The sequence below is a fragment of the Kogia breviceps genome, chromosome 14 (genome assembly GCF_026419965.1).
Source record: "Kogia breviceps isolate mKogBre1 chromosome 14, mKogBre1 haplotype 1, whole genome shotgun sequence".
NCBI classification, from domain to species: Eukaryota; Metazoa; Chordata; class Mammalia; order Artiodactyla; family Physeteridae; genus Kogia; species Kogia breviceps.
The window spans coordinates 29,385,910-29,409,243 of NC_081323.1; the positions used below are offsets into that span (position 1 = coordinate 29,385,910).

The window sequence follows — 23,334 nt, forward strand, 5'->3', positions numbered from 1 at the left end:
AAAATGGGGTGAGCGCCCCAGAGGCATATAAACGGTGGCTGAAGGAATTCAGCGCAGCTGCAGGAGCCCGGGGTGGGGCGGGGGGCGGCACTGGGGACAGGATTTGAGCCTGGTTTTTACAGGCGGGTCGGAGTCAGTTATGGACACTCAGGAACAACTTGAACGTGAGCAAGGAGGGGGCTGAGCAGGGGCAAATAGGTGCTTTTCCCAGGATGACCTTCCCCCTTGAAACTAAGAGGAGGGTTTGTGAAGATTAATACAGGAAAAATATTCTCTTCTCATTTGAACTGTCTCAGCCCAAGCTTCATTGATTGTGCCATGATTTTTCACTCATTCATGTACCATCTTTACTCTTCATTTACCTCATATTTTTCTTTAAATTGACTCACTTGTTACATTTATTTAAAAATAAATTTAATAAGCCAGTCATGAAAAGACAAGTGCCACGTGATTCTACTTATATGAGGATTTATTTATTTATTTATTTATTTGGGGGGATGCATTGGGTCTTTGTTGCTGCCCGCGGGCCTTCTCTAGTTGCGGGGGCTACTCTTTGTTGTGGTGTGTGGGCTTCTCATTGCAGTGGCTTCTCTTATTGTGGAGCACAGTCTCTAGGCGCATGGGCTTCAGTAGCTGTGGCACGCGGGCTCAGTAGTTGTGGTTTGCGGTCTCTAGAGCGCAGGCTCAGTAGTTGTGGCTCACGAGCTCAGCTGCTCCGTGGCACGTGGGATCCTCCCGGACCAGGGCTTGAACCTCTGTCCCCTGCATTGGCAGGCAGATTCTTAACCACTGTGCCACCAGAGAGGTCCCTATATGAGGTATTTAGAGTCGTGAAATTCATAGGGACAGAAAGTAGAGGGTGGTTTCCAGGGACTAGGGGGAAGGGAGGAATGTGAGTTACTGTTTAACAGGTATAGAGCCTCAGATGTGCAAGAGGAAAACAGTTCTGAACATGAATGGCTTTATTGGACGATTCTCAAGTCAGGAAGCATCCCATCTAGCCAGGAGAAAGGAGCTCCCTCGAGTTGCAGAAAAGGAAAGGTTTTTTAAGGTAGAGAGGAAATGGAAACGTGAAATTATTAGCAAAGAATTCGTTGTTTTTGGCAAGGTCACCCTCCTAAGGGAAAGGAAGGGGTCTCTCAGGCTGAATATCTTATTAGTGCTTACAAGGAACTTTCAAGCTGGCTGGTTAAAGGTCACATTCCTGGGGAAGGTTGAAACCATACTTAGGTTAGGTAGTAAGTTTTGATGAGCTCAGCACAAGTGACTCCATTTGGGACCTGTTGTTTCTTTTTTTTGCGGTATGCGGGCCTCTCACTGTTGTGGCCTCTCCCATTGCGGAGCACAGGCTCCGGACGCGCAGGCCCAGCGGCCATGGCTCACAGGACCAGCCGCTCCGCAGCACGTGGGATCTTCCCGGACCAGGGCACGAACCCGTGTCTCCTGCATCGGCAGGCGGATTCTCAACCACTGCGCCACCAGGGAATCCCTGTTGTTTCTTTTTTAACAGTACTGATGGTTGTACAACAATACGAATGTATTTAATACCACTTAAAAATGGTTAGGATAGTAAGTTTTATGTCATGTGTATTTTTCCACAATAAAAAATGGGGAAAAAAGTAAATATCCCCACCATAATTGGGAATTACACTAAATACATGTAACTATTATATTAAATACTGGACATTAAAATAAAAACTGTGCTTCCATGTACTACCTTAGTGTATTCAGCACTCTTTGGGAATTACTGTCAACTTTTAATAAACCACTGAAAAGTTATAAAATATCAAAATTAATCTATTCTATCCTACCAGGTAGGGTTTTGTTTTGTTTTTGAATTCTTCGCTTTGTAGCAGGACTGCAGCTCTTTATGTCAGGCAAATAGGCAATGAGATGAATCTTAAGCCGTAATTAAATCCTAGGCAAAAGCAACTTGGAACCTTGGGATCTGCTCTTGTTTTTTGTTTGTTTTTGTTTTGTTTTATTGACGACGTTAGCATCTTATTGATAATAATCAGCCCCGGGCTTTCCTGGTGGCCCAGTGGTTGAGAGTCCGCCTGCTGATGCAGGGGACGCAGGTTCGTGCCCCGGTCCGGGAGGATCCCACGTGCCGCAGAGCGGCTGGGCCCATGAGCCATGGTCGCTGGGCCTGTGCATCCGGAGCCTGTGCTCCTCAACGGGAGAGGCCACAGCAGTGAGAGGCCCGCGTACCGCAAAAAAAAAAAAAAAAAAATCATTCCCATCTGTTTCTCTTGATTCATCCTCTGTTTATTAGGCCTTTACAGTGTAAGCAAGGAAAAACTATTAGTTTTCTTAAAGGTATGGAAGGTCCACTGGTGACCTTCAGGGAACCAGCCCTCGGGCTGCAGGAGAGCTCTGAGTCTTCCCTGAGAGTTATCTTTGCTGGAAATCCAGGTAGAGCCTGTCTCTCACCGCTTCAGATCCCACCATGTGGCCCTTGTAAATTACTCAGCCCCACATCCAACGCCAGGATTGGCCTGAAAAGACCAGGCACAGCGGGCAGGGTACTGCTTCCACGAAGAGAACTGCCTTTTGTAAAGCCTGAAAGAGGAGATCAAGGGTGGTGCGTGGGGCAAGGAATTGAGGAGTAGGGAAGAAGGGGACAAAGGCCGAAAGCCAAGGTTTACTTTAGGGGGTTGTGATAATCCTTCCTCCAAATAATCCTGCAGATTTAGTCATCCACATGTCTCCACATGACTCAACTTACAGAGCCCACTAGTTCTGTTAGTAGAGGCAAAGCAGAAAACCTAGTTAAAATATAAGGACGGCTTTTCCATGAAGGAGATTGCAAAGGTAGCGAATTCCAAGGTAGATGGGATAGGGTTTGTGCAAAGGTGCATTGCTCTCCTCCTTGCAAAAACACAGAGCAAGCCAGGGAGCCATGGAATCTGGTTTGGGAGCCCACCTTATATATATATATCATATAATTATATAGATATAATTCCTCAGAGCACTTGCCATTCATTCTACGAGAGGTTTTCTGAAGTTGTTAATTGATAAACCTGTCTCTTTTTTCATTGAACTGTGATATAACACTCTGCTCTAGAAAGGAAAAGTCTTAGCACATTTAAAATATTTAATTGAAATAGCTTTTGTCCTTAAAAAATAATCAAGTACATCTTATCGTAGGTGTTGATATAAATTATCCATTTAAAAAGTGTAATTGTTCAGCTTCATGATGTGTTTCTAATGCACATAGGAAAGGTTTGGAGGGCTTTCTGTTTTTTTCTGTATACTTGTTTTGTCCCCATGTCCTGACTGAGGACAGGGCCCTCCAGAGCACTGCATTCGTGCTGAGACCCATTTGCCAGATGGACGTGTGCCACCCTTGTTGAGAGTAACAGTTGGGCATTTTGCCTTGTATCTAGTTCCCTTAAAGTTCATTTCTGCTATTCGACAGCTGAGCTAGGATTCTTGTATACAGAAGGTTGTCGAGTGTATCAACTGCACTGAAACAACTTCACATCAAAGTTTCCCGTATTTTATGTTTTGCTTTCTTTTTTTTTTTTTTTTTTTTTTTTTGCGGTATGCGGGCCTCTCACTGTTGTGGCCTCTCCCGCTGCGGAGCACAGGCTCCGGACACGCAGGCCCAGCGGCCACGGCTCACGGGCTCAGTCGCTCCGTGGCATGTGGGATCCTCCCGGACCAGGGCACGAACCCGTGTCTCCCGCATCGGCAGGCGGATTCTCAACCACTGCGCCACCAGGGAAGCCCTATGTTTTGCTTTCTTAATTGCCTGTCTTTATTTGAAAAAAAAGACTTAACTGTAAAGTAATGTGTTGTTTGGGCCGGAGCTGGGGAGAGGGAGTGGTGTGTTGGGAGGGACAAGGGAGCCTTTCTGAATATACTTTGGTTTAGACCCTGGACCTTAGAAGCTGCCTCAACGAACTGTGCCGTCCTCTGGAGTTCTGGATTAGGAGGACAAGAAAGCATCCCTTGGGAACACTGCTGCAAGTTTGTGGTTTCTCTGAGCTGAATCTGATTCTGTGATCAGGTCTTTCTGCCCATCCTGCATTAGGATGCGCGGGCTGCCATCACTTTTTCTTGCACCTGCCTAGACTACCAACGCCTGGTGCCGGGAATGACGGGAATACAGCCAAGTGGAAAGGCCACTCACATCCCACACTGTGAAGAGCCTTAAATTGAGTGTGACCAGAATGTTAGAGAGCCCTGGCCCTGCCAGAGCGGGTGTAGTTGCCACCCATCTGTTGTAGAGCCCTGAGGCCCGGGTTGGTTGGAATGGGAGCACATACTGTCTGAGTTTTCCAGTGTTTGTTCTCTGCCCCTGGAGGCACCTTAGGTTTGTGGGGCATTCTGTGCTTTGCCCAGTATTTTCACATGTGGGTGCAGGTCTCACTGAATCCATAACTGAGCTTCATCTCCCCATGAAAGTGGGCCTAGACACTTGGAAATGGTAGTAATAGTTGAATAAATAAATGAATCCTATGCTCATAAAAGCCCAGTGAGATGCTATATATTTTCCCATCCCATTTTCCCCAACCTATTATTTTGAGAAATTTCAAATTGCAGAAAAGCTGCAAGAAGAGTACTATTCACCCATACTCACCAGTTGTTGAAATTTTACCACATTTTCCTTACCTCTGTATTTTTCCCTTTTTTTGAGGGGGTGAAAGGGCATGAGGGGCTGATCATTTGGTACTTAATTTCTAACATTTTCACACTTTGCCTTTAAATTTTTCAGCATGCATCTCATGCATCTCTTAAGAGCAAGAATATTTTCCTACATAACCATAATAAAGCTATCACAGTCAGGAGATTAAATATCAATACAATGTTATCTAATATATACCCTTTTCAGATATTCCCAATTGTTCTTTATAGCTGCTTTTTATTCTGAGGCCGTATGTGATCAATTCCGTGCACTCACCATGGTTATCACATCTGTTTAGTCTCCTTTTATCTACAATAACCCACAGTTTCTTTTTTTCAAATAATCTTTCACCACACTGACATTTTGAAGAGCTCAGGCCAGTGGTTTTGCAGAAGTCCCTGAATTTGGATTTGTCTGTTTCCTCCCATGTGGATTCAGGTTAAATACATTTGGGGGCAGGAGGACTAGGTGGTGTTATAACCTTCTCAGAGCATCAGAGGTCAGAGGTACCATGTCAGGTGCTGGAGATGTTGACCCTGATCGCTTGCACAGGGAGATGTCTCCCAGGTTCCTCCATTGTCAGGGCATCTTCTCCTCTTCAGGATAAGGAATCCATGGGATGATATTTTAAGGCTGTGAACGTTCTGTTTCCTACATCTTTCATTAGCATCCATTCGTGAGATGTTATTTGCCACTTTCAGACAAAGCTTAAAACTGGAGCCAGGTCTCAGGTGCCAGTCTTCCCACTGTGACCATCTCCTGAGTCTCCTACTCAGTGGTTTATCTTTTGTAAGCCACCCATCCTTTGCCCACCCTCACATTTGCATGCAGACATCTGTCTTAGAAATCATGGCTCTATTCATCTTATCAGGTTCTTTCTTGGGTTGGATTCTCTAGAAACAGAGCCAGAGACAGGGCTTATAAGGATGGGATGGGGAGGAAGCCAGGCCAAGATGTGGGGTCAGCAGGGGTGTCGCCTCTGCCTGACCCTGCAGGGAGCTCTGAAGTGGGACTAGCCCCCCAGACACGTCCCACCTTGAGGCAAGAAGCCCTCTCCTACACTCTGTATCAGTGTGTCCATGAACAGTGTGTCTGCTCCCAGGGGAGGGCATAGCTTCCTGGGTTGTCCGGAGAAGGGGACAGATGTGAGCTTTTGGCAACCAGCACTCATAGCAGCAGGGGATGCTTGGTTGCTAAAGGCGGTCTAGGCGGGCAGGGCGCCAACAGCATCCACTACAGTTTCAGTATTTCCCTCATTAGTTCTTTCCCAAGGCTTGTCCCCAGTAAGCCTAAGCCGGACAAGCATGAGCTTAGTCATTTGCAAAGACAAAAGGTCGAATTTATGGTTGCTCCTTTATGAGGCCCCATGAATCTTATTCGCCACCTTCCTGTCTGGGCCGTGGTTTTTAAAGGTGAAGTCGGTTGTCAGAACAAAATCTTTATAGCTTCTTTTTTTGGGGGTGGAGTGGGGATCTCTCTCACTCATATTTCTTTTCTTTTTTTTTTTTAAAAACATCTTTATTGGGGTATAATTGCTTTACAATGTTGTGTTAGTTTCTGCTGTAGAGCTTCTTAACAACTGGATGAGCAGGATGGGCCCTTCGAAGGAAGGAAGAAGTGTCAACTCTCAGCACATGAGTGTCAGGATTGCCGTGTTACAGGTGGTAGAATTTGGTCTTGGTAAAAATCTCGCCAACTTGAGATGGCAGGGCTGAAATATATCTTTATTAGAGTTCCCAGAACTCTTTCAATGGCTTGTTACCTGTCTTCCCTCCCCTCCCCTCCAAAAAAAAAACAAAAAAAAACAACCTAATTGGGTCTGAGTTCAAGTGCATATTTTGCTCTTAGGTCTCAAGCACGTGCTCCCCAGGTTCTGGGACTGTCAGCATCAGCGTTACCCCAGAACCTGCTACAAATGCAGAATCCTAGGCCTAACCCCGACCTGCAGAGTAAGAATATCTGGGGCTGAAACCAGGAAGTGTGGCTTCACACCCCCCAGGAGATTTCTCACCCAGGCTCAAGCGCTGATGCAAAGCAAAGGCTGTAAACTTGGCTGTACCCTGGGGTCTCCTGGGGAACCTAAACCATTCTGATGTCTGTGTTCTGCCCCAAAGTGTCTGATTTATTTGATCTGGGGGTGCAGTCTAGCCATTAAAAAAATTTAAATTTCCCAGGCGATTTTCATGGGCAGCCAAGGGTGAAAAATCACCGCTGTAAAGTTGCCTGCATTACCTCATGGGAAAGGAATTTTAGCACCAGCTTCATTTTGAAGAGTTTGTTCCTAGAGCTGCAAAGATTCACTTCAAAATACCTGGAGGCCCTGGAATGGCATTTCCAGAATGAGGAACTGCCCTTTCTGGGCACAGATGGTCCCATCTGGAAAACTGCAGCAGCGGTAAAGAAAAACACGCACATATTTGAGAGCAGAGGAAATATAAATCTTGAATGGGAACACGAGATTCTTTAGATCTGGAGCAAGTCAAGAGGTGATGGAGAGGTGGCGGGGCAGTCTCTGGCGGCCCTCGTGCTATCATCGTGGGGGGCTGTTTCTGAGCCTGCACGCCCCAAAATGTTCACTTAGGTGGGCTTCCTCTTAGGGGTGGAGTGGTCCACGTGGAGGTGATACACCTCCTTTCCCCAGCTCCCCTTCATTCAGACCCACCACCTGTCTTCCTCACTGTTAAAACCTTCCTCCAGGCCATACATTTGGGTCTCTTTGGGTGCAGACATTTGAAGATGGTGTGTACCCCACCTGAACTCGGCCGTGCAGACATGGATGGTCAGGCCTGGTGGTGCCACTGGCCGTTCAGGGCCATGTTGATGACCAGCTTATGGAGAGCTCTGAGCGTGGTAGAGGGGAAGACATCCCAGAGCTTAAGCAGCCTTGGGCAGGGGTCTCCACCCTCTCTTGACAGAGGCCTGCCCTTGGGCAGGTTCCTCAAGGAACCTGAGCCTCCTGGTCCTCTTTTTGAAAACTGAGATCCTGGCCCCTTCTTTCAGGGCTACCGCGAGGAAGAGATGAGAAAATATTTATAAAGGTTTGGCCAACAGTAAACACCACATGGATACAAGCCATCCCGTGTTCACGATCTCACTTGTTACTTGCAAAGTTGGAGGAACACCAGACCTCTTGAATTTCTACCTCTGCCATTTCATGGTTGTTTATTACTCTGGACAGCTCAGGAGCTTCTTGGGGCTCAGTTTCCTCATTTGTAGAATGGGGATTAAATACTCAATAACAGGGTTAGGGTTGGGTGCCAAGGGAGATGATGGACATCAATATGGTATCTTTTTTTATAAATTTATTTCTTTTTGGCTGCATTGGGTCTTTGTTGCTGCACGCGGGCTTTCTCTAGTTGTGGTGAGTGGGGTCTACTCTTCGCCGCGGTGCACGGGCTTCTCATTGTAGTGGCTTCTCTTGTTGCGGAGCACGGGCTCTAGGTGCACGGGCTTTAGTAGTTGTGGCTCGCGAGCTCTAGAGCGCAGGCTCAGTAGTTGTGGTGCATGGGCTTAGCTGCTCCGTGGCATGTGGAATCTTCCCGGACCAGGGCTTGAACCCATGTCCCCCGCATTGGCAGGCGGATTCTTAACCACTGCGCCACCAGGGAAGTCCAATTTTTTTGAGATTTTATCACATGCCATGCAATTCTGTGGTTTTCAGTATTTCACAAAGTTGTACAGCCATGAGCTCACCTCATTCCAGAACATTTTCGTTACCTCGAAAGAACCTCCATTCCCATTAGCAGTCATGATATACCCCACGCCACTCCCCATCCCCAGCGACCACTAATCTTTCTGTCCCTATGTTTTTACCTAATCTAGATATTTCATATAAGTAGAATCAGTACACTATTGTGTCTGCCTTCTTTCACTTAGCGTGGGGTCTTCAAGGTTTAATCATTTCGTTGCATGGATCAGTGCCTCATTCATAAAAAGAATGAATGACTATAATGGCTGAATAAAATTCCATTGTGTGGATATATCACATTTTATTTATCCATTCTTTAGTTGATGGAGATTTGGGATGTTTCCTCTTTATGTATGGCAATTATGAATAATGTTCATATGATTTTATGAATAGCACAACACACCATTCAACTGTGGTTTTCTATTGGAAATAATATAGTAATGAAACTGAAAGTGCCTGGAAAGAAATGAAATCCAGTTCTTTGGGTACAAAATGAGTGTGTGTGAGCGTGTTTGTCTTTGCTTTTAGCGCTTGCCTGGTCATGCTCTTGACTTCACGGTTACCGTATGGAATTTAGCAGTTAGGGTGTTTGGCTCAAAGTAAGAAATGTTCTATGGCAGAAGACAGAGTAAACAGCATTTAGGATGTTTAGAACCTTGTGAAAACTGGGTTAGAAGTAGAAGGTTGGGGGTGTTGAGTGTTGTTGAGTACTGTCTGTAACGTTAGAGATAAAGAGTGAAATAGAACTTGGTGTCTGCCTCCGGAAAGATTTCAGTCTGGAGGGGAAGGCAAAGGAGGTGATGATGACAGGACGGCCCCATCTAGGAGACCAAGGGATGCTGTCCTTGTGTGGGGGATCGTGCTGCAGCCGTTTGACCCCTGCCAATTCTTTCTCCTAGCATGGTGAGACACAAGGACGATGGCTACTCTGAGGAAAAGGATGTGAAGACCTGTCCCCGGGACTCTGGCTACGACAGCCTGTCCAACAGGCTCAGCATCTTGGACCGGCTCCTGCACACCCACCCCATATGGCTGCAGCTGGGTCTGAGCGAAGACGAGGCGGCAGGAGTCCTACGGGCACAGCCTCCGGGGGTAAGACTCAGAAGCGGGAAAGCAGGTGGAGGCGGGCAGAGCTGCCGCTTCCTTAAAGAGAAAGACGTGGAGTTCCAGAGAGCTCTTCCCAGCCTTCAGGGAGCACGGTTCCCAGTGTGTAGCTCATTACAGTGCAGAGAAATTCTGGACATTCTGGAGGCAGCTCCCAGGAACAGAGCCCTTCATGATTTGTCTTTCTGCCTTCCTCTGCCCATGTGTACCCAGGTCTGCAGGATAACCGGGCACTTGGGTCCTGAGGAGGGGCCGCTGGCTGGAGGCCCTGGGCCTGCCTTCTGGAGATCAGATGTTGGGGATGAGTCTGGTTGTAGGGTCCTCAGTTGCCCCTGTGGCTCTGCTTTCAGTATGAGCCTGAGAACCCTGCAGAGCCCAACCATCCAATGTGGGACCCAATCTTCAAAAGTTCCATGTCTATAGTCTTGTCTGCTCAGGCCCTCAATGTGATCCTCCTTTCCTTGGGTTGTCTCAGGGACAAATCAAAGTCCAGTTGGGTTTTCTCAGCTCCCCCCTACCCAAGACCGGTCTCATCTTACTCAAGCCCACTCCTTGACGCTATAGAAGTTTCTCAGAAAATGTTATTCAGTGATGGGTAGGTATTTCCTGTGCTGTCTGTCGTGGTAGCCACTTGCCTCGTGTAGCTACTTAAATTACATTAATAAAATAAAATAGAATAAAAAATTCGGTTCCTCAGTGGCATTAGCCACATTTTAAGTGCTCACTAGTCCCAGGGGTTGGTGGCTACCATATTGGATGGATAGCACAAAGTAGTGAACATTTCCACCATCATAGAAAGTTCTACCGGACAGCGCTTGTGTACAGTCTACTTCCAAAACAAGGATAAAAACAGTAAATCACAGATAAAATAATACTGGAAACAACACACAACAAGAGATAGAAACTAAGAAATAGATGGAGAGGCAAGGAGAAAATTCCTTCAGTAGCTGGCTGAAGAATGTTGTAACAGTTTGGCACAAAAATTAACTCTTAAGTTTCCTATCAGCCAGAGCTTGTCAGTTATCACTTTTTGACTTGTGAGTCTTTGTTTCTTATCTGACAGAAGCAGACAGGACTAAGTCCTCTGTTGGAACACACTCAGGGTGACAAGCACAGTATTCGATCATCTCTGCAGAGAATTCCTTGGCCAGCGTGCCGGGTTGTTGCCCTTGGTTTTGGTCTATATGATCAGGACCCCCTTCTGTGAGGCCCCCACTTTTTTCGGGTTGAGTTGTCTGCTCCTGTATTTCTGCAAAAAGTTCTAAAGAGGGAGGTTGCCATGTTGCTAGGCAACAATTCCCCTCCCTGCCTGTCCCCTCTCCTGGAGTCAGGCATGTCCATTCCTGCTGAGACCTGATGGGGAGCAAGTCAGGCAGAAGGTTCTCCACCTACCTGAGCCCCGGGCAGGACCTGCCTGATGGGGTGGGGCAGGCCGAGGGTGGGGTGAGGACAGGAGAGGCTACAGTTCACCAGGAGAAGTGAGGATGCTGAAGAGAAGGAAGGGCAGGCGTGTGAAGGAGAGAGATTTGAAAGACCAGCTCTGGTGGCATCTGGTCCTTGGGATGCCACCATCCCTGATTCATCTACAGCCTAAGACAGTGGCCAGCAAACTGTTTCTATAAAGAATCGGAGTGTCACTATTTGAGGCTTTGTAGCCCATACAGTCTCTGTCACAGCCACTCAATTCTGCCATCGTGGGGCAGCCATAGCCATAGACAGTATGTAAACCAAGAAGCAAGGCTGTATGTCAGTAACACTGTGTTTGTGAAAGCAAGAAGCAGGATGGATTTGGTCTGTAGGCCGTGCTTTGCCAACTGTTGACCTAAGGTTTCAGACGTTCAGGAGATACAACTTAGAGGTTGTGCCCTCCCTGACCCCACGGCTCAAGGAGATACCACCTCCCTAAGGGAGGGATACTTCTTTCCACCAACCAGCAGCTACCTCCCACCAGTACTTTGGGGCTTTTGCTCAACCCGATAGCATTGAGGAAACACCTGCGTAAGCTTCGGGGTGACCCAGAGCCACTGACTCCCAGAGCTGGCACATTTTTTGGCTGCCTCCCTATGGGTTTTGGGATAAAAGAGGGAACTTAAGATCTTCCTGTCTCCTTACCAGATACCCAATTCCCATTACCCCTCCTCCCCCAAAAATCATCTTAGGAGCTATTGACTGGACATTGAGAAACAAATGAAGATTAGGTGGAAGAAATAAAAGGCTGTAGAAAAGGAGGAGAGAGTAGATATCCAAATGCAGAGGAAAGAGAAGTAGGTAAAGAAACAGGACAGGATGGGATCCTTGGAGAAGGCTCATGTACCCCAGGAGGGAACAAGGACGCAGCGGATCACCCCACTGCAAACTCCAAGGAGTGCCATTTGATCTGTTGTCTAAGTAGATGGTGCCCCCTGGAGTTGTGCAGTGCACGGCCTGCACAGCAGTATGCAGCTTACTCACCGCTACAGTGACAGAGGCCAGGATGGTCTCCTGAGATCAGCACCAGGAGTTGGGTGGGTTTAAACATACATCTAAAGACATTATTTGGAACTGGAGGGAGAGCTGTCACAAAGTGAAGTGAGTCAGGAGTAAAGCTAGGACCGCCAACTCAGTGCTAGCTGTGGCGTGCCTCCGAGCCCAGCTACCTGTCTCCCAAGGGAAGCTGCCATTTTCAGTTCCAGAGGATGTGGCCATGCCTGGTCTTGCCTTATCCCATATTCTCCAAGAGAAGCTAGACATTCGGATTTGAATGTGAAAAACAAAAACCTTGTGCTTTTTCAGTGTTGGCAACAAATTCAGATTTCTATCTTAATAACACCCATAAGCCAAATTAGCCAAAGAACTTCTAATTCACCACCTATGGCTTCGCCATGTTACCTGTGTCTAGAAATTTAGGGCTCGTCAACCAGGATGCCTTTATCAGACACAGGCTAGAGAATATGTACCATGAACTGTAAAGCAGTCACCAGACTGAAAATGCTTTTGCAGACTTAGCCTCATGGAGAAGGTTCTGTCAAAGGGCAAGTGGGATTCTCCTGAGGCCAGTTACCAAAGAAGGGCATCTGTGGCCTGCTTGCTAATCACCCCTTTCCATGGCAGTAGTGTTCTGCCTTAAGCCGTGTAGTTCGGCTACAAGAGGGGTTCCACTCATGGATGCTGGGTGTGCAGGTAATCACATGCCCAGGTCCCAGCCCTTGAGATGTTTCCTAAGCTTGAATTTTTTTTTCCCTCCCCTAGATCTTCCTGGTTCGTAAATCCACCAAAATGCAGAAGAAAGTCCTCTCCCTTCGCCTGCCCTGTGAATTTGGAGCCCCACTCAAGGAATTTGCCATAAAGGAAAGCACATACAGTAAGTGGTCATCGGGTAGTTAGGTCCCGGTGACACGAGGGCCTGGGGTCTTTGAGCAAGTAGAAGAGGAGAGAGCCTGCACTTTGAGACGGACAGACGTGGGTCTGTGTCCCAGCGCTATCGCTTGTCCCCAGGATGACCGGGCAGGTAACCTACCCTAGGAGCCTCGGTTTTCTTATCTGTATAGTGACATCTGTATAGTGTTAACAGTTCAGTTAAACAACTTGTGTGCAAGGTTTGCATTCTACTGCCTGGCGTATGGCAGGGGCCTAACAAAGAGGCTGGTTTCCTCGCCCTCTTCCCAGTTATGCAGGGCGTGGTCCCCAGGTTTGCTGATGATTAAGCTGCAGGGTGGGCCGCACCACTGAGCCTTTCTATGGGCTCTCACACCAAAGAGTGTGTCTGCACAGCTCTGTGAATAGTCCTTGAGGGGATATGTTCCCTCTAGGCCATTACTGTTCCGTGTGCTATGAAAGGCAGCTGATCGTAGGCAGAATCTAGCCCTTTGGAAAAATGGACTGGCTGAAGTTTTGGAGGAATAGTGGTCAGGAGTGTTGGTTTCTCTCTGCTGAACCATGGTCATTGGAAATCTGAAATCTTGGAAGGCCAAGTTTTCAATGGGAAAGGGAACAAACAGTCCTGATGTCCTGCCAGGCTCCCAGCAGCAATCAGAAGATGGACCTACACCCCCAAAGGGAAGGCTTCACTGAGCCACAGGTGAGCAAGCTGAGTGAGGTGTGAAGGCGAGTTTGGATGCTGGTCAACTGTCCAATAAGATGATGGAGACCAGGTTCTCGTTATAACCTGAGCAAGCCTCAGTCCCTGCCTTTGAAGGAGCCGAAGGTCCTGAGACCAATTTCAGTTCAGATACTGGCTTCCACTCAGCCCAGAGTTCATAGTCTTGCTGAGCCCAAGAGTCATTAATTAACTGGGTCTGGAGGAGGTGTTTCTGGAGCAGCCTCTCTGTGATGTATGACTGGCCTCAGGTCCCATGATGTTTTCCCTCCAGGCCTCTCCCAAGGTCCCTGGCTTCAGGGAAAAGCTTCCACGTGCAAAGTCATCTGAGCCGTCACTGAACCTGGCTAATGATCTGCTGGTTTATTTACATTAGGAGGGAATCAGAAGGTAGATTGCAAACCCACCATCTGAAAGGCAATGAATTAAATATTAAATGAAGAAAGGTGATTCTGAGTTGGCTTTTGAAGCTCGGCTAGCCAAGAAGTGATATATCTAAGTTTTTTTTTTTTTTTTTTTTGCGGTACGCGGGCCTCTCACTGTTGTGGCCTCCCAGCCGCTCCGTGGCATGTGGGATCTTCCCGGACCGGGGCACGAACCCGTGTGCCCTGCATCAGCAGGCGGACTCTCAACCACTGCGCCACCAGGGAAGCCCTGTTTGGGTTTTTTTTAATTATATATTTACTTCTGGCTGCATTGGGTCTTTGTTGCTGCGCACAGGCTTTCTCTAGTTGCGGTGAGCGGGAGCTGCTCTTCGTTGCGGTGCGCGGCCTTCTCATTGCAGTGGCTTCTCTTGTTGTGGAGCATGGGCTCCAGGCGCGTGGGCTTCAGTAGTTGTGGCCTGTGGACTCAGTCGTTGTGGCTCACGGGTTCTAGGGCGCAGGTTCAGTAGTTGTGGCGCACAGGCTTAGTTGCTCCGTGGCATGTGGGATCTTCCCGGACCAGGGCTCGAACCCGTGTTCCCTTCATTGGCAGGAGGATTCTTAACCACTGCACCACCAAGGAAGTCTCCTAAGTGGTTTTTAAATCCCTTCTAACAGCCAAAGTTAACCATGATAAGTTAGCCTTCAAATCCCTCCTTCCCCTCCTGCAATAAGTACAGTTAGTGTTTGTACTTTAAACTTTCCTTGTTCACCTGAGGTCCCTCCCTGGCTGAATGATTTTCCTCCCTATTTTGTAAAGACTTTTATCACTTCCCTAGTCCTCTCCAGGTGACTTAAAGTGGCTGAAAGAGCTAGTCTGAGCAAAGAATTAACCTGCCTATAACTGATTACCACAAGGCCTCAGTCCCACCAGGATGGCCCCTTCCCGGCCAGGGTCTACCTTCTCTGCAAATTGAGGTGCACTGAGAGAGGAAGGGCTGGCTTTAAAAACAAAGATATTTTGTCATAACATCTGGACAGTGTGTTTCATAATAAGTACCACCTCATATCTGTGTAGACTTCTTTCATGTTACCCCATTTAAAAAAAAATATTTATTTATTTACTTTTTTGGTTGCGCCAGCTTCTTAGTTGTGGCATGTGGGCTCTTAGTTGCGGCATATATGTGGGATCTAATTCCCTGACCAGGGATTGAACCTGGGGCCCCTGCTTTGGGAACGTGGAGTCTTACCCACTGGACCACCAGGGAAGACCCTAAGTTACTACATTTTTTTAAAAATTGCACTTCCCACTACTATCCTTCTGGGAGACAAGGGAAGTACAGTTATTGTCCATTTTACAGATGAGAAAACCGAGGCTCAGCGAGGTTAACCTACCCCAAGTCCATTCCCTTTTACTTAACTCACGAAATTGTGGTGCATATGTGTGTGTGTTTCTGTGTCTGTCACTCATGGTATATGTGTGGAGATATAGACGTGTTTTGGGTGCTACAGAAATAGTAAGCGAAATAATACAACGTAAGCAAGTGATAAGCAAGATAAATGAGGCTATGGAAGGGAGAGAAACTCATCTGATTGAGGAAATGAGGAAATCTTCACACAGCTGAGGCTCTTTGGAATGTTGCTGGAAGAATGGCTGCAGGGGTGGCATTTCGGCAAAGAGGCAGTGAGGAGTGGTTGGCAAATACATGAAGTTTTGAAGTCAAGCCACTCTCTGTTCCATCATCTAGAAGATGTATAAAATGGTACACCGTCTTGCCAGAATATTTCTTGCACGCTTGCACGTTTGATGGTGGTGGTGGGAGTGGGTAGGGGCTAAGTAAATGAATTTTAGAATCTTTCCTACAGAGTTGAACTCAAAGCTGATTTATGAGAACCCTGTGTTATCCTCCAAGGCTCGAGCTCCTTCTCTGCTTCGTGTCTGTACCAGAAGTGGCCCATTTTGGCAAAGAGGATTGTGACCCAGGAGGTCTGGCCCGGGAGGGTCAAGGGCCAGCGGGACCTTGGTGTCCCTTAAGCCCGGTCTCCTGATGGCCTCTCACTCCAGCCAGTCTGGCCCCTTGACCCCTCCCAGCTTTGCGTCCCAAACTTTAGCTGTGTCATTTGAGTCTGCGCTGGTCTGTTTACCAGGCACTGGAGCACGTGCTCCAATGAGTCAGGGGCCAGACTTCTAGGCCTCCAGCCCCTCCCCTGGCCTGTGTCTGGTGGCCACACAGCTGGTTCCTGTCAGCTGTGTAAGAGTCGGTCAGGGAGCACAGAGATGCTCCTGCCCTCGCAGCAGGCAACATCCAACAGTGAGGGCCTTTCCTTTCCCAGGATGCGCTCAGGAACACTCAGCTGGTTTCCAAACTCTCTCTTTTCCAGCCTTTTCCCTGGAAGGCTCAGGAATCAGTTTTGCAGATTTATTCCGGCTCATTGCTTTCTACTGCATCAGCAGGTAAGGCCTCTTCGTCTCCCAATTTCAAGCCCCTGCTTGGCGTGTACACTATCACTGGCCCCTGGGTTTCTTGATTCGTCCCAGGCACAGGGCTCTGGAAGGCTTGTCACCTATTGAATGTCCCTGGAAGGATTGGCCCCTGAGGTGAAAGGGTCGCCAGGCCCCCTGTGCCAGGCTTAAGATCAGAATAACTAGCCCAGCCCCTCTAAGTGAAAAATAACACACACACACGCAGGAAGGGACCCGTGATGCAAACGTGTAACGTTTAAAGGTCCCTGATAATGTTTCTGAAAAACCCCCAGTGGATGCAGTTCATCTAGAAATGTGGTTCCTTCAACCAGCCCATAAATCTTGCATCGCTCTCCTTCAGGCCTGCTAGGAACCCCTGTCTTTTTTGTAACTAAAGGGACTGTTTCAGCCTACGTGAAGCCAAGCCCCAAATCCCGATGTTAACAAGTGTCAGGGGAGTGCAAGCTGGGGAAGGCTTTCTTCTTTCTTTCTTTACTGTGAGCCATCCCAGTTTCTCAAGTCAAGGGTTCTTTCCATGAATGAGGCTCAAAACTCATTGTCTGCAGAGGTCGATGTCGCCTCCCCTGAGGTAGCCTGGCTCAGTTGGCCTCCTTGGCTTTTCTTGTACATCTGTCGCAGCCGATAGACCAGAGACGGGCTAGATCCTTGGGGGTTGGGGGGAGGGTAGGCACCAAGCTGTCCACTCCTGGAGGTCCCCAGGCCAGCCCAGCCGAAGCTGCAGTCAGTGGCCTGATGGGGGAGGGCACTTCCAGAGGGGGAGCCCAGCGGGAAGAAGGGGAGAGCTTCCTCCAGAATGGGACCAGAGCCCTGTGAGTGCCCTGCAGGGGACGCCACCTGCCAGGGTGTGGGCAGGAGCCCTCACCTGTGTGAGGAAGCCTGCCCAAATCGAAGAGGCCAGTGCAGAAGCCCTCACATCCCCAGGCATGCACACCTGCCCTGGCATGAGCCCGGCAGCCCCTGGGAGTGACTGTCAACCCCGGCATGTCGGTCAGAGGTGAGGCTGGCTGACATTTACACGTTATAGTTTGCTTCTTGATGAGCCTGCTGTTGTTGTGAAAGATCATCCCACCTATAAAACAGGATTTGGCAGCCATGCATGAAAGATACCATCTCTCCCCTCAGTGGTCACTGTAAACTAAGTGCCGCTGTCTGGAGTCGCTCAGTGACTGAAGGGGACAGAGTACCTAGAAGCCTTGGTGACCCACAAAGCATGATGCCAACACAAGATGCTCACAGGCAAATCCCTACATCGACATTTTGTGATTAATAGTCAGTCTCCTCCTCTTTAGAGATATGACACATAGAGTAAAAAAAGTTTAAAAAATAAATCTAGCTTATGCATGCATTAAAACTCTTGAGTAACGTTTATACAGAAGATGGCTTTATTTTGTCTGTTATGCAAGTTTTAGAACCAGGGTTAGGTGAGAAGGAGGCACCCCCTCTTGTGTGTGTGTGTGTGTGTGTGTGTGTGTGTGTGAGAGAGAGAGAGAGAGAGAGAGAGAGAGAGAGAGAGAGAGAGAGGAGAGGCTGTGTCATGCCCTTGGCTGGCATGGCGGGAGAGGACTTACGCTCAACGTCTAATTTTCTGGTAGATCAAAGCCTAAAACCACCCATTAGTGAATGACAGGTGTGGTTTCCTGTTATCTCTGTCATTAAGGAAAACCCAAACCAATTATGCAATATTTAGGCTCTAGGTACTGCATTGGGCAAAGTAAAACCTTAAAATAAACATAGGTTGGTTTTGTTATGTGTGGCTTTCCTCCCAATTGCCTAAAGAAAGTAGGTTTTGGGGGTTTTTTTGTGGTACGCGGGCCTCTCACTGTTGTGGCCTCTCCCATTGCGGAGCACAAGCTCGGGACATGCAGGCTCAGCGGCCATGGCTCACAGGCCCAGCCGCTCCGCGGCATGTGGGATCTTCCTGGACCGGGGCACGAACCCGCGTCCCCTGCATCGGCAGGCGGACTCTCAACCACTGCACCACCAGGGAAGCCCGAAAGTAGGTTTTCACTAAGTGGGTAGAGCCATGGAAATACAGATCTGCATGATGCTTTGGTGTTACAAAATTCTGATCTCAATAGTCTTCATTTAACATTATAATCAGGGCCATGGCCTCTCCTGGGTCCGGCAGCAGCTCTTATTGCAAACGCTGCATCCCCTGACGCTCCACCTGCTTCATCCAGAACAGATGCAAGTGGACGAGGTGCTCACAATGTCTGGGGACAAATGAAAGGGTCTCCTGAAAGCAGGAGGTGACCCGGGCTTAATACCCCAGGAAAGAGGAGCCTCCCGACTGCCAAATCCTAGTATTTATGTGAGCCCTTGTGTTTTGCTCTTTCCATCTACCTTACTAGTTTGTTATTCATTGTCAACAGCCTCAAGGGTTCCAAAAGTCTCCAGTCATCCAGATTTAATCTGATTCATCCTACAGTGTTGCCCAGTCTTACTGTAAATGACTAGTTGTTTGGTATAGTTATTTTCTTCAGTGGAAATATTCAGGTCATCTTGTGTTGACAGAACACAGGCAGGAGCTCCGAGCTTTGTCCTCACGTTCTCCACCGCAGCCACTGGCGTAGGGGTGGGGGGTCTCCTTGCTGTTCTTCATACATGCCAGACCCTCTCCCACCCCAGGGCCTTTGCACCTGCTGCTCCTTCTGCCTGGAATGTTCTTTCCCTCATAGTTTACTTCCTAGCCACCTTTAGATCTTCAGTCAAATGCTACCTGCTCACAGGGCCTTCCCTGGCCGACTCTCACACTTGAACCCTCTTTATTTTTCCCCTTTTGTGCTTTACTTTTATCCATGGGGCACATCCCCTTCTCATGTATTCTATGAATTGCTTTATTGTTCTCTGTCTGCTGGCGTCTGCTGGAGTGAAGCTCTGTGCAGGTGGGGACTTTGTCTGTTTTGTTCCCAGCACCTGGCACATCACAGATGACCATAGACTTTGCTGGATGGGTGAATGAATTCTTTCTTTGTAACACCAGTACCACCACTGAAAAAAATAAGTCCTTTCCTGATAAGTCACCCTTGTCATTGCATATTCATTCATCCATTTATTCAAAACACATTCTCTCCCTGTCTGTGTCAGGCAAGGCCCTGCCTGTGCTGAGCCCCGTGAGGGTTTCATCGGTGCTTAGAGCATGATCCTAACCCTTGTGCATGAAGACAAACAAGTGCTTTTTCAGTCTGCCTCTGCCCTTTCGGAGAAAGCAGGAGGTCATGGTGGCGACGCTATGCCCTGGCCGCAGCAGGACCCTGGTGCCAGCCCAGCTCCTTCCTCTTGGGCCTGCTGGTCTGTGATGCTGCAGTGCATGTGTTTCCTGGTCTACACATGGCGCAATGCTGCTTGCGGGTAGGGTTGTCGCATGAGGTCCTCTAGATTTGCCTTTATGCTCAAAGCATGGCCCAGGGTCAGGGAGCTTGACAGAAATGCCCAAGCTCCGGCCTCCCCCAGACCTGCTGAGTCAGAGTGCAGCCTCACAAGACACCCCAGGGATTCAGGTGCACATTACAGTTAGAGAAGCACTACCTTACGACCCAAGAGGGAGTTTTGTCCCCAGCACACAAAGGACAATGCATGGACTGTAGCTGGAACACGTCACAAATAAAACCAACAGACATTCATTGAGAATCTGCCGTGTGTAAGGCAGTGGGGTAATACGTTTTGGTTTAGGATCACACATTCCTGCCCAGGGAGTCGGGGCCCAACGTTCAGGGCGTCTAGCAAATCAATACCTAATGTGTTATTTGTATGGTGGATCCACCGACATAGTTAGCGATTCTGATATTAACTCTAGATATGGCTTAGCTACACAGGAAGGCAATTTGGTCCTCGCTGCATACTGAAACCATGCGGGCTTGTCCCTCAGCCTGTCCTGCATGTGTTAACACAGGCAGGAGTAGTGATCCCACAGTCCTATCAGTAAAGACGAGTCTGGTTGGGTACGCTGTGATGTCTGTGTAGGACATCTGAAATAGTTTAAGCTATAGACAAACAACAGGGACCTACTGTATAGGACAGGGAACTATCTTCAGTATCTTGTGATAACCTATAATGGAAAAGAATCTGGAAAAGAATATATATGTATAAAACTGAATCACTTTGCTGTATGCCTGAAACACTGTAAGTCAACTATACTTCAATTAAAAAATAAAACAAAAATAAATAGTTTAAGCTAAAACATCTCTAGGATGGAAATGAAAGCAAGAGACAGAACAAGACAGGTAATTACATGTATTCTCTCTTTTGAAAAATCAGGGACGTCCTACCGTTTACCTTGAAGTTGCCTTATGCCATTTCAACAGCCAAGACTGAGGCTCAGCTTGAAGAATTGGCCCAACTGGGACTAAGTAAGTGGGTGCCCCTGCCCAGTTTCTCTTGACGTGAATGCATGGAGCAGAGCCAATGGCAATGGCAGATGATACATCGTTGCGTCAAAAAGCAACCCTCATCTCCATGGTAGAACTCCATGAGGCCCTGAGTCACACCTTCTGAGAGTCTTTTTCTAAGTCAAACGTCCAACCAGCTCTCAGAGGCAGGTGCCGAGTTTGCCTGAGTAGCCCACGAATTCTCCCCAGCATCTCCCGTCGATGAGTTTGAGCTCCCCAAAATGTCCAAGTCTTAAGGTAAGGTGAACCTCTGTCATGGGTCCTGCCCTTCTGTGGCATCTTGCTGGGGAAAGGCCGTGCCTGATGGATGGGGAAAGCCAGTGTAGGCACTTGCCCGTGCATGAGTTTTATTCTAGAGGAACACACGGTGTTGATGGCACTTCTGTGCTTTGAGGAATTTGATAGCGCAGGCTTCCAGAGTAACATCTGTCTCAGTTCCTCTCTTGCTTAGTTCCGGCCCTGGTGTTCTGGGCCACGTCCCTTACGCCGCCGTGCACCCTTCACTCCGGCCAGCTGAGTGCTCGCTTCCCCTCCTGCCCTCTGCCAGTGCCCCTCAACCCAGCCCCGTGGCGGACGGTGGATGGCAGGGGCTCAGGACACACCACTCCCCCAGTGTCGCTTCTTGGTTCTGTTGCCCTGGGGAACCCATGTGGGTTTAACTTTCACAGAACATGTTTTCCTCCTCGCTGGGAAGGGGAAATTCTCTTAAGATTTTGGGGCTTCAGTCTTCAGATAGATGAACAACCAGGCCATGGTATTTGAGTTTATATACCAGTATATAGTATTTGAGTTTGGGATTCTGAAGTGCAACTACCAGGATTCCAAGGACCCAAGAAACTGTGATACTTGACCCAGCAAATAAGAAATATATGTGTCCCTCCTTTGGCCAGTTTGCCCCTAAATCTAAAGAACTTGTTCTGAAGCGGGTACCATGGCCAAGAGAGCCTACAAAATGCATAGAGAAGCCTGGAGGTAGATTCACATTCCCCTCGGAAACTTGGATTGTTTCAGAAGAATTGCCACATGCATCTGAGGCCTGTCTGACGGGCAGCTGGGTTTCAGGATTGGGAAATAGAATCCAGGTAAAAATATCAGGGCCACATAAATGTCCCTGCTGAAAAGTCACGCCATCTCTGCCACCGAGCTTTACACACCTCTGGAGACAGTTTAAAACATTTCCTGAATTTAAGATCAGATCATCAACTAGATTATAGGCCCCTTGAGGACATGCACCAGGTCTCTGTTTCCTCTGGTGACCTCCATCCCCAGGACTCCTGGTTCGGTGGTCAGCCTGCTGTGTGTGCTTTGTGCCAGGGCTCCAGGACCGAAGTATCAGGGATAGCACTTGTGCCCTGCAAAGATCGAAGCAGAAAGAGCTTGCTCTGGTGGCCAGCCACCGGAAGCAAATAAGGTCTCATTAATAGATATTCAATGTGTAATTGTCAATGTGCACCTTATCCATTTCGTGAAGAGACAACACTTTAAAAAATTCTGTACCTCATTTATTTGTTTGTCCAACAAGTCTTTCTGGAGGGTCCGCCATGTGGCAGGCCCTATGTCCCACAACAAGGGTTCAAAGATGCATAGGGTCCCTCCCTCTCCCCCACTCCCCAGGTTTAGTCTGTATGGGAGGAACACATAACACGGGAGCTAAGTGTTCTAAGTTTTTAAAGACTTACAGTGGTGGCAGCAGGAGTCTAAGGAGGACGCAAAGGAGGCGAGAGCTGCTCTACACTGGCCAGTAGAAATAGATGTAAGGCAGGCCAGTGTGTAACTTTAAATTTTCTGGTAGCCACATGAAAGAAAATTAAAGGTGCAATTAATTTTTACAATTTATTTAATGTGATATCTGCAATGTTATTTCAACATATCATCCCTATTTTTTAAAGTATTGATCAAATATTTCACCTTCTTTTTTTCATGCTAAGTGTTTGAAATCCAGTATGCATTTATAGCATACTGGATGTGCCTTATAGCACATCTCCATTCAGGCACTAAATTTTTGTCAGAAATACATGGATCTGTATTTAGATTTCGTTACATTTACAATTGAAAAAGTAGTTTCACATACTTTAGAGTTTCCCGGTAACCGAAATGAGTGTCAGTTTTTACATTTAAATTGATTTACCTGAAATAAATGGAAAATGGAGCCCCTCCCGTTTATGGAGCTGGATTTCAAGGGCTCACTGGCCACAGGTGGCTGCTGGCTCCCCTATTGGACAGCACAGACCTAGAGGGAAGGAAGGATGAGAGAAAGCGGGAGACACAAGTCAAGATCAGGCATGTTCACAGCACAGACAAGGCAGGGCCAGGGCTCCCAGCCTCAGCCTCTCCCCAGGCCCCTGTGACCAGACATTCTGGGCCCTCTGGGAAGGAAACACAGTTTCAGCAAACACAACAAGGCAGAACTGTAGAGACAATAACCTATTCCAGATGGAAATTACAACAGGTGTTCATCACCACCACTGCCTCCCTCGATTTGCGTGGAAAACAGACCCGTCTGTCAAAGGGCGCCCAGGCAGTACGGCTGCAGTCAGCGATGTGCACCCACTCCGAAGAGTGCTGAGCATCCAGGAGGTTGTAGGATTTGGGAAGGATG

At 48.0% G+C, this 23,334-nt stretch overlaps 1 protein-coding gene across 6 annotated transcripts in view; it reads left to right on the top strand.

Moving 5' to 3' along the window:
- RIN2 (Ras and Rab interactor 2) overlaps positions 1 to 23,334 on the top strand; it is a 229,177-nt gene that overhangs the window by 175,459 nt on the left and 30,384 nt on the right. For all 6 annotated transcript variants that reach the window (XM_059038842.2, XM_059038843.2, XM_067013790.1 and 3 more), the window contains 4 exons: positions 9,221 to 9,413; positions 12,654 to 12,765; positions 16,245 to 16,317; positions 20,605 to 20,696. In XM_059038842.2, coding sequence (XP_058894825.1) covers positions 9,221 to 9,413; positions 12,654 to 12,765; positions 16,245 to 16,317; positions 20,605 to 20,696 — 470 coding nt within the window. The remainder of the gene's footprint in view (positions 1 to 9,220; positions 9,414 to 12,653; positions 12,766 to 16,244; positions 16,318 to 20,604; positions 20,697 to 23,334) is intronic.